Source organism: Tachypleus tridentatus, chromosome 2 (assembly GCF_004210375.1).
Source record: "Tachypleus tridentatus isolate NWPU-2018 chromosome 2, ASM421037v1, whole genome shotgun sequence".
Lineage (NCBI taxonomy): Eukaryota > Metazoa > Arthropoda > Merostomata > Xiphosura > Limulidae > Tachypleus > Tachypleus tridentatus.
The window spans coordinates 65,046,114-65,058,379 of record NC_134826.1 but is presented as its reverse complement, the minus strand read 5'-3'; the positions used below and the strand labels follow the sequence as shown (position 1 = coordinate 65,058,379).

Below are 12,266 nucleotides of genomic sequence, written 5' to 3'. Positions count from 1 at the left end.
TTAATGGACTTTCATTAATTAAAAGACGTTGCCATGGAGGAATATATTATTTATATTGTGCAAAGATGGATGCATTACACTTCAGGGGTAAAAATGAGCCCCTGATTTATGAAAAATGAAAGAAAGAAATTTGTTGTAATTCTTCCACATATGAAAAACACGCATTTCAAAGTTGAAATTTATTCACTAAATACGATTGAATTTGTTTTACATCCAAAAAAAATCTTTAAAACTGAAATTTTGATTCTGTATTGATTGAAGTGTGTTACAAACACAATTACTGGTTTCTGTGAATTTCCTAACTTTCTTCTGAACATAGTACAGCTCTTGTAGTTCCTTCATAGAACTGTCATAGAACAATTTTTCATTTGGTTTTTGTTTAAAGTTAAGCACAAAGCTACACAATGCTCCAGCCACCACAAATACTAAAGCCCAATTTCTATCTGTGTAAATCCACAGGCATACTGCGTGCCACTGGAGGGGTAAGGCTCTAGTAACAACAAGGATTTATATGAAGATTAATGATTAGCTTAAGGTATTACAACATATAAAGTTTCAGTAAAATCTGTAAAATTTACAGATAAAAAAAATATCAATAAAAGATTTTCAAAAATGTTTAATACATTCATAACTGTTTACTATATTTAGAAACTATTCAATATATTTTGTACAACTGAGGTGTAAAACAAATTTTCTTTAATTTAACCTTTCAAAATTGAGTGAAAATTATATTTGGATCAATACAATAGTATGTACCAATTTATTCTATAGTTTCAAACTAATTCATCCAGTAGTTTTTCTTTCTTTCAATGCAATATTATAAACTATACAACATGTGAATTGAAATGACACACCTGAGTCTGACAGCATTAAGTTTGCTTAAACTGATCTCAAGTTCTTGAAGGAACATAGCTTGTATGTTATAGCTAGCAAGTAAACAACAGATAGGTTTTACGACTGACAATTCTACATGGAAAATTTGTAGGACAAAGGGCACTTCTTAAAGATCCTGTTACACATAGGGAAAAATGAACAAACTACAGCTCTTACAACATATTTTCTGTAATTTAGTTAATCTGCATTGTTTCACTAAAACTCTCCAGGGATATTTTGCTACTACTTCAAACTGTTCATCTTAAGTTTGTAAATAATTTTAGACTTTGAAGAAGGAAAAACTATTCAATCTCTAACTTCTTATACATTCAGTTTATGCATGTGCAATAACTCATCACACATTACACATATGTTTAACATTAAAATATCTCATAAGCAACAAAGACTGTATAGGAAACTTTCATGTTACATTAAACTTAAAATTTTTCTTTCAAATTTCTCTTAATTAGTTCTTTATAAATTTCAATTCAAAAGCAAGTAAAAACAGGATTTTTAAATCAATCTTTTATGTGCAACATTTCCATGCTAACACAAACATTTTTTTTAATACAAGAATTCATCAACTCAGATGGATGTGATGGCAGAAAATGATCTCAGTTCCCTTGATATATCACTTGATATAAAACTAGTCTTAGGATACGATACCTTCACAAATGAAACTACTAAGAATCTATTCATATTCCACTCTACTAAAATACAAAAATGGTAAAATAGAAAATCAGTTTTTATGCTTAAGATCCTTAGCAATTTATCAACGTAATCACTTCTTGTACTGGGATTCACAATGTAAATCCATGCATTTGTAAAGAATGGAATCTACTTTAACTAAATACAAGACAAAAATGATAACTTCTGCTCTAACTAATAATATCAAAAATTAAATAATTTGTTTGGGAAGGGTACAAAGGATAATAATACATTGTTTAATCACATAGCATGAACATGCTTAATTTCTTTACATCAATAAACTTAATTCATTAAGGTTTTTAGTAAAACTAGCACACAGTTGAAAAAATAAGACAATTTAATGTTACATTTCACATACAGATATAAAAAAAACATCAATAATTATTTATGATTATTATAATTAGTGCTGTATAAGTTATTAGCATAAAATATTGGATATTCAAACACCAAATATATTTCTTTCATTCTATTATAATAAGATAACACACTGAACCAATAACCCATGTAAACTATATAACAAGCTAACAATAAGCCAGCTTACCTTCTTCACTGGCATTTTCATCTTTATTATTTCAGCATATCGAGTTAAAACTTCCCATGGGGCATGGATTTTAACAAAGTTTACATCCATTTCACCCTATTTAAACATAAAAATATTTTTGTTATGTATTCTCAATGCAAATGGTATTGAAAGCAAAAAACTAAATCCAAGTTTCACAGAATTCAACAACAGCATGTTTTTTCACTTATTTTGACAAATTTACCAAATTCCAGATTTAATATATTCTTAACTCATTTTTAAATCACCCACACACTGTACCCAAAGAAGAAAAGTTAAATGCACTAAATACAGCAAGACATACCTCCTTTTAAGCCTTTTATGTGTTGTCATAACCTTCTTGAATAACATATGGGAAAATTACACTTACAAATGTAATTATCTCATATCATGAAGTCAGCTTTGGTACTATATTTTAACACATTGAGGAATTGATTAAATAAAATATGAATGTCATGGTTCACACAGTAAAAGATGTTTCTAGTGTGGTTTCTACATCATTTTTTGTTATGAGTATGATGTTTTGTTTGTTTTAGAGCAAAGCCACACTGGGCTATCTGCTGTGTCTACTATAGGGAATCCAACCTTGGATTTTAGTGTTATAAGTCACTAAACTTATCACTATCCCACCAGGGGAACAAAAGCAAGAATTGATGATACATAATTTCCTAAACATACTTTTGTTAAATATTATTAAGTTAAAACCCATTTTAGGGTAGAAATTCATTTCCACAGCTTACATATTACTTAATATATTAATTTAAGCTTAACCTACATCTTTTAAGCCTAATAAACCTTATAAAATATTACTAGGATTATAAGTAAATTTACCAATAAAAACAGGTGTACCCAACTCTTCACGTAATCATTATAAATATTTTTGTGATACAGTATACCACTAGAGAGACCAGTGTATCAAGTTAGTTACATAATTTGTTGATCTATGCACAAAGCTAGGTTTTAGCTTAAGTAAATAATAAAAACAAATGCTATACTAATAATTATACCACTAGCTTTAAACATCTCAAATGAATTAACTCTTGAAAATAATACCTTTTTTTCTTTAAGATTTTTTTTCTTAGTACCAGTAGTTTGTTAAATATATAATGAACTATTTAGAGTTAACAACTAAAGAAAAGGAATATTTTTGTAATGTAAATAGAAACAAGTCTGAAGAAAGACACATTAAAACACAGCAATGAAAGATACAGCAAAATAACAGCTTTGCAAATAAGCAAAAACTTTGAAGACTTGCATTTATTAATTACATTAAATGAAAATAAATCTTGTAACCAAACACAAAATGTTAGTTTAATTAAACTTTAATTTCTTCTGATAAATATTATGTTTTGTAAGTTATTTTCTTATGTGAAACAAACACCTGAACCATCTATTAACAATTCATCATGAAAAAACATACATATATAATGAAAAAAACAAGATCTACCTCATTAACATGTTCCAGTTCTAAGCCTTCATCTTTCAAGTTTACTTCAAACACTTGCCTCATTTTACAATCTCTTTCTGACGAGGGCTTATAAGCCAACACAAAATCAATTCGACGACAACCATCATCAAAAAACAAAGAGGGTTTCTAGATCATACAATTCACAAAATTTGTAATTATTACTGGGTTGTTACTTCATTTACACTTGTTTTTTGTTCACTTTATTGTTTTTTTTTTCATTATAAACAAATCTTTTATAAAAATTAATATAAATCCAAAGACTATATAAGCATGCATATCAAAATACCATACAGACAGCTTGTAATTTCCATATGTGTAAAGTTTATGTATGTTATATAAATGATGGAGGGGTTTAATTTCTATAGGACAAGTGCAAGATTCCCATGAGCCACCTTTCCCAGAATATTTTTTGAGAATTTAATGGTTTTATTTCTAAATGATAACTTTTGCAATAAAAAGTAAGGGATCCTTAAAACAGTACCATTTTAAACATACTTGTAAAAAAGATCTTTAGACATAAAACCAGACAATGTTTATAGCCATAGTGAGTCTTTAACACATGAATGTTCTGCACCACAGAACTCAAATACAATTCTTCCCCTCAAGAAAAAAAATTCTGAAAGAAAAACTTCTTTAAATGTTACAAAACAGTTAATGAGTTTGAAAAAAAAAGCATTTAATTTCAGTGATTGATATAAAAAAATTACATCATGTACATTAAACCTGTAATATCAAATCCCTTGATCAAAAACAATAGATGTGATATACACAAAGGGACACAGTAAATATTTGTATTATTAATAAACATACAAAATATAATCACATCAAAATTATCCCGGTATTCTATATATATGTATGTAAAATGCTAGAAAGAATCAAGCCAACTTAAGGTAGATACAAGACAAATTTATTCCACCATTCAATATTTCAATCATTGAAAAACATAATTCATATGTCTGTTGCACACGAAAAACTGTAAATAAGCTTTACAATTCTTGTACACTTACCTTTCCAGCTTTTAAAATACAGTAAACTTAAATAATTGTTGATATTGTTAAGAAAAACAGATAGCAATTTGACTATGTTCTAACAATAAAACTGGAAGTGTGCCAGTAAACATGCACATTACATAATGAATAATAAACAGATTCATAAATTCTTATAAAATGTTGAACTTACCTCATAATACAAGCTTGGTATATCAGCATTATGAGAAGACTTCCTACGTGATATAGATTTCATGGCCATTTTGACACTGAGAAATGAATCAACATTTGTTTGAGAATGGATACCTTCAGCACTTTGATAAACACTTAACTCTGATTCTGAATCCCATAGGAATAATTCAAAAATTAAGGTTTTGATTCCTTTTTTTTACTAAAACAAGAAATAATAACACTAAAAGAATTAAAGATAACAAAACAACAATTTTTAATACCATTTATGCAATGATGTTAGAACTTTTAAGAAAAATATATATTTCAGAATGGCTGTTATGGGTATTAACAGTTTTATTGATAAGAAGATAACAACGTTTCGATCTTCAGATTTGAAGATGACCTGGGAAGGTTGAAACGTTGTTCTCTCCTTATCAATAAAAGTGTTAATACCCATAACAGCCATTCTGAAATATATTTTTATTTCAAGTGAGTTTCTCATCATCAAGTATTTCTTACTTTTTTTCTATGAAATAATTACAAACAAATAATATATAATTAACTACCTACAAAAAGTTAGTTGTTTCTTAAATATAATATACTGATAGGTGTAAATTTCCTTTTAGAAATTAAACAAAAAATCAGATCAAGAACAACTACAAATGTCACTTAACTAAACTTTTCTACAAATATTATTAATATAGAATATCATCCCATATTACAAAATATTATGAACAAAGTTTCTGTGTCAAAAACGTATTGAGAGTAAAAAAATCCACTAGCCCAGCATTACCAAATTAGTTTTAAGCTACAATGTATTTTGTTTGTACCATACCAGGCTTAGCCGAGTCCTGCATGCACAAAATGTGTGCATATCTGTACAAATCCAACTATATATTTGATTATTACAACTTATGAAAATGATACCTGTTTTTATTTTTTCATTCAAATCTTTAAATATATATTTATTGAAATATTTGTAATATTGGTGGCTTATTAATGATAGCAACTTAATTGATAGTATCTCAATTACTGACTTGTAAATTGAAATGTTCATTTACTTAACTTTTATATCTTTGACATTTTCTCATTCATGTGATTATTTATGTTGAGATATTAAAATAGTTATTTTTAATCCAAAATTTCACTGCAGTCGGATGAATTAGCCACATTTGGGTGAAATAAATTTGATCATACTATAAGCACTTGGTGTCATCTGTTTTCTAGGTGTGATTGGAAAAGATGAATTGCTCCAAATGTCTTACTGTCATAAAGTTGTTGAGATCTAATTGTATATGTGAACTGGTTAACCTATCCAGAGGTTTAATGTTTTTACATATTATTATTACTTTATTTCTAGCTTTGTATCACTGCAAAAAAAATCATTTCAATGAACATAAATATATATAATGTGTACCAATTTAATCATTACAGTGAAAAAAACATAGAGTTAGGATAGTTCATTCTTTTGTGCATGTTCACCTGGGGCTAGTATATAAAATCATTTGCAACCATAAAGCTATTACCAACATCCAAATATAAAAAAGTGAACACCAACATTTTGTTCCTAACCAAAAATATGTTCCTATCAGCAATGAAACAAAAAAAACTTTTGTTTTCACTATTTGTTAAATTGGACAGAAAGACATATTACAAGTCTAAAATATTTTCACAATAATGAAGTTTAATTTTATACTTATTTATGTAATATTTCATATGAACAATAATAAAACGATTTTTCTACATACTCTCAAATAGCTTTATTGTACATTAGGTGGGACAAACCCAGCATAAACTATGGACCACTGATTAAAAAAAATGGGAGAAAAAGTCTTACTACATACTTTATAATTTGCATGAAAATGCAGTAATTTAATTCAAGTGGTTGTAAGGTAATCTCACAAAGAACAAACAAGAGGAAATCTGTTTGTGGTTGTTAAATTCTGAATTTAAAGTGGGACAAGTAAAGAAAAATATGAGCTAGATATCAAGACAATTGAAGAAATTATGTAACACTACTCAATTTAGAAACTATTCCATGATAGTACAAAAAAATGTTTACATTTCAAAACATGATAAACTCTTATATACCAGTACCCATGTATAATAAAAGATTTGCAATATAAGATTTGCTGTTTTTAACTTACTACTTATCACTGAGTTATACCAGTTTTAAAGAATTTCACCCCTCCTCATTAACCCTGGATAAAGGCACACGAAAGAGGAATAGAATTCTTCAAAATTGGCTTAACAAATGACAAATAAAATGACATTTAAACAGTTTCTTTTTAATATAATACATAAGAATAAATTAAGAAAATTAATGTTGCATATTCTTAAAATTTCTATATAAATAAAGGATCACTACATGAGTAAAAGACAACCAAAACACTATATATGTAATAAAATATGTGCTTATGACACTAATCTATTTATAATGAAATTTTCAAACATCTAAAAAAGAAGTTAAAAACAAACTGTACAACAGACACACCTATGTTTTTAGAAACAATTTAAAGGTATGATAATAAGTCAAAATTATTAAATATGTACATAAAATAACAAGAAAACTTGTGCCACTACAATACTGAAAACACATTTCTTCTTCAATATTTGTACTGAAACATATAATATTCTCATTGTTCTTACACACTGAAATTCTTTGGAACTTCCCTCCTCATTATCTTCATCAGCCAACCTGGATAGCCAAATGTGGCATTCACAGAAATATTAAAACATGCTACACTTGCTAAATATAGCCATATCTCACTTAAAAAATTACACAGTTATCAGAGAGCTACTAAAGTTTTTGAGATAAGACTCTAGCATTACAAAGTACAAATATTATCCAGGTACTGAATCAATAACTACATATACGATTGCAACAACTATTTGCTTTTAACTTGATAAAATCTTGGTAACTGTCTTTATCCAAGAAGCATTTTGATAAGAAATATTACAGATATTAATGTTTTTTGTGTTAAGAAATTACATATATGAATATTGAAAGGGAGTTTTATTTTGTGGGAAAATGTGGGAATAAATATACAATCATATAGTGCAAGTTATTATAATTATAAAAACAAAAATGTTTACCAGAGGGTGTTCTTGCATAGTTCCTTTAGACCTATACATTGTATAAGGTTTTATTCTGACCTTTTAATAACTACATACAAAGTCTGTATCAGGATATCATCATTTTTAATACAGACCAAGGGGAAGCATCCACCAATTATCTTTAGATTATTTTGCAGATTTATGGGTTTTATTTCTAAGTATAACTTTAGATGTCAATTGGTTAGTTACTAATAAAACTGTAGCAGTTAAGACATATTTGTGAAAGATGTGTTGTGGAATACAACCAGACCACATTTAAAGCCATATTGTGTCTTCTTCGCCTGAATGATCCACACCAACTAGTCACAAAATAAAATATAATCAAACAGATTCAAGTAAATGTCTACTTATTTGCTGTACACCGATAACTAAGTGATGAATTCCCACACTATTTATACATTGAGAATTACTCTACAATGTAGAACTAAAACCCACTTAAACCAGAAGTTTAAATTTTGGAAAGCTTGGATAATCTATCTACCAGGGGTCTGTGTGAATAAAGAAATGAAAATATTAGAACTGCACACTTAAAAACTGGAGCTACTAATTTATAATCTGGATGCCTAGATCACAACTTTTTTTTCTTGACAAATTTTGCAAAATTATGCTGATCTATATCAAACAGCTTCAACTCATAAGAAAAAGTTCAATCTTATTATATGTAAGAACACAAAACAAAATTCTCACAAGCTTTGGTGATGGCAGGGCTCCTGCACCTGTGCAGAAATTAAATTTTACGACTTTTTTAATGACTATTTTTAGAAACAAAAGGACCATTTCATGTAGATTTCACAAGAAACTACACACCGGTGTGCAATTTTTCAAAAGTAACTATTATACAAATATTTGTAAATAATATTTTATATGATAAAAAAGCAGTCAAATATTTATTAGTAACCTATAAGTGTTCAAATGTAAATGAAAGAAGCTGCTTAATGTCCCACTCAGATCTGACCTTCTTACATTGAATATCTTTAGTTCCAATTCACTTTCTTCAACCTTTCTCTTGTCACCTTTCTGTGGCTTCTGTTTTCTACTCTTCTTTTTCAAGTAAGTCCTACACTTTCATCATCCACTTCCATCAAAGGTAAGCATTTCATGGATGTCAGCAGAAACTCTTGAATGATGTCACATTCCTGTCCTTCCTCTTTGCCTATATTTACCTAATTTTTCAAACAATAAGAAAACATAACAGCACTGGATAATGCATTTAACAAAATCACTTCCAAATTCAACCAGCCAATGTTCTTTAACAAGCTACAAGTTAAAGGAGAATTCTGAACAATTTTCACAACAATAACCTTAAGGAACTGCCTTTATTAAAGTCTCAAGACTAGCAAGAATTTGTTTAATTCTTAAAGTCCATTTAAACCCCTGAGGACTTTCCTTGTGAGAAAACCAGTACTAAGTTTTGAACATTCCTTTAAAATATTTTTATCTGATAAATCCAGGCTTGCAATACTTTATGGTCATTCTGAAATGACAGATATTTCCAATAATCCCTGATAACACCAAAGATATCTACAGCCATCAAAGAGAACACTGTTTATTATACTAGAATTAACTGAGAGAAAAAATTGTGCTTTGAGGGTGAAGTGATAGGAACTAACAGCTTCATATCATAAAATTTTAATTTTGGCAAATGGCATTCACAAGCACTTTTCTACAACATTGATTTCTCCAGCCATCAGCACTTAAAAAACTTCTATAATAGGTCCAGGTATCCAGTCTCACTTGTAAAGTCATCACCTTTTGCTAGATAAGTTTTGAAAACAACAGTACAATTTGCCAGAGTTTCTTCAAATATCCTATCAGTTACTTTACAACCATCTCTAAAATCATTGTGAGTTGTGTGTAAATTAAGAGATGTAACTTGCAACAGGTGTCACTCTGGGTTATCTTTATTAGCTGCAGTTGATAACATTCAATTAAATAAACATTTGGGTCATCCATGGATATCTACAACAGAATCTTAGAACCAAGGTTTGATGCAACAGGAAACAGTCTGTCAAATACATCTACAGCAGAAGCATGTCCTTAGAACACTGATTTATCTTTTGTAGCCAGTGTTTTATCCTAGAAGAAAGCATGAATGTTACAATTTCATTTTTGGGGACTTATTTGCACTTTCACCAAACAAAACAACATACCCATCACACTTCTTGACTTTCTGCTTCAGTATGGAAGTGAAATAAGGAGTTAAAGCCCATATAAAACTAATTATGATGTTTTATTTTGGAGCAGTTTCACAGGTATGGAACACACATTTGAATAGTTCCATGAACTATTTTATTTGAATGATATGAATAACTACAGTCAATATCTCTTAGAATTCATAAAAACAAATTTTGATTTTAAAATACCATTGGAGGAAACAAATGACTAGATACCAGAAATTGAACAGACAGCAGTCACAATGGTATAGTTTTTAAGATGGGTTGTTTCTGTTCATGTGGTTCGAAAAAGGTACAAATAGTAGTATTGTTGCTTACATGATATTGTCTTCATGATTTTTGCATGTTTCTTGCTTATATGACTATACAAAGCTGCTCCTTCTCATGTTGCTGATGCCAAATAAACTTTGGCCTGGATTACACCTTGCTTTTCTAGAGTGTGAATCCATTTCTAACCCATTCCTGGTAGTTTTGAATTGAAAACCAGCTTGTTTTAAAACTATACAAGCTCGGCATTTTCAAAAACTGCAGAGGGATGGCAATAAAAAAGAAATTTACAATACTAAAAATGTTCTCTTCATTATTTTATATTGGTCTTTCAACATTATATGCAATACTCTTAACGTAGTGCTAGTAAATTATTATGTAATGCTATTACCTTTTAAAATTTCGTAAATTTATTACATGACATTTATCATAAATTTCTATTGAGATTAAATATATTACCTATTATTATTTATTTATTAAAATTCCTTATTTTTGTTATAAGGATGACACATATGGGATTTATAATTTTCATGGGTACTTATACATTTCCTTGTACATATAAATTTTTAGGCTTGTACTTCGATTTGATTTCTACAAACAACTAGGCAATTCCAAATGGTTGAAGGATCGAACCCTAGAACAGTCGATTACCACTATTTACTTAAAAGGTGTGGGTGCTACTAACTGTTTATTTTCTTCTCAGGAGCAATTGTATATCAGGCATAGCTACACCGCCTCCTCTAGCTAGTACAGCGGTAAGTCTACAGACTTACAACGCTAAAATAAGGGGTTCGATTCCCCCTCGGTGGGCTCAACAAATAATCCAATTTAGCTTTGCTATAAGAAAACACATACACACATAGCTACACAACACACACACACACACATAGCTACACTGTAACCTCAAGAGTTTTCTAATCTTCCGTTTAGAAACTTTAGCTCATTGGATTCTTAAGTTGTCGTCATTCGCGTAAATCAACACGGCACCGTTTATGTTGAATTTGCACAAGTTATACCAATATTTACATTTAAAAGAATAGCTTCTTTATATTTGTGGCAGCTTCCCTTAACGGTGGCACTGGAGACTTATAACGCTAAAGGTATGTTCTCAATACCCTGATAAGCAGGGCATACACACTCCATTGCTTGGTAAACAACAAATAATTGAATTTTTGTGCGCTTCCCTAATTAATACCAAGAAATTACAATTAAAATTGTATTATCAAGACAGCTGGTACGAGTATTAGCACGTTAATTAAAATAAAGTATAGAACAACGTTTCGGCATTTTTAGGCTATCTTCGGGTTAACAAGTTTACTTCAAGTGGGTTTCTCATCATCGTAAATGGACCGGCACTCGACTCGTAATCCGAGGGTCATGGGTTCGAATCTTCATCATACCAAACATGCTCGTCCTTTCAACTGTAGGGGCATTATAATGTGATGATCAATTCCACTAGTTGGTAACTAGTTGCCTTCCCTCTAGTCTTACACTATTAAATTAGAGACAGCTAGCACAGATAGCCCTCGAGCAGCTTTACGCGAAATTCAAACCAATCAATCAAATACATCATAGAAAAACACTAAAAACACAGATCAACAATATAAGAAATAAGATACGACATTTAATCCGACAACAAAAACAAGAAAACTGGGACACCTTCTGTTCAGAACTAAATCACAAAACTGATCCCAAACAATTCTATACACACTTAAAAAGATTTACGAATACAGGAACAACAAACACAGTATACCCACCACTTGAACTGGGTGGAGAAACAACGTACACTAACATAGAAAAAACTGAGATCTTTAAAAACACCTATAAAACACGTTCAAGACACATCATGAACCAGACATGAATAGATACTCCCATAATACAGTTAATAACTTTATTGATCACAACAAAAGCATTTACACACCTATATTTCCAGTAAACACTTT

The 12,266-nt window shown here is 29.5% G+C and overlaps 1 protein-coding gene across 3 annotated transcripts in view; it reads right to left on the bottom strand.

The window, feature by feature from the left end:
* LOC143244026 (anoctamin-2-like) overlaps positions 1–11,468 on the bottom strand; it is a 65,933-nt gene extending 54,465 nt beyond the window's left edge. Inside the window, exons 1-5 of one of the 3 annotated variants that reach the window (XM_076487984.1) lie at positions 11,350–11,468; positions 8,846–9,045; positions 4,788–4,863; positions 3,588–3,734; positions 2,123–2,218 (exon numbers count right to left, since the gene is read on the bottom strand). In XM_076487984.1, coding sequence (XP_076344099.1) covers positions 2,123–2,218; positions 3,588–3,734; positions 4,788–4,856 — 312 coding nt within the window. In that variant the 5' untranslated portion in view covers positions 4,857–4,863; positions 8,846–9,045; positions 11,350–11,468. Of the gene's footprint in view, positions 1–2,122; positions 2,219–3,587; positions 3,735–4,787; positions 4,864–7,414; positions 7,753–8,845; positions 10,257–11,349 lie in introns of those variants that run through there. The other 2 variants (XM_076487985.1, XM_076487983.1) reach the window with 2 other exon arrangements.
* Positions 11,469–12,266: the final 798 nt, after the last annotated feature.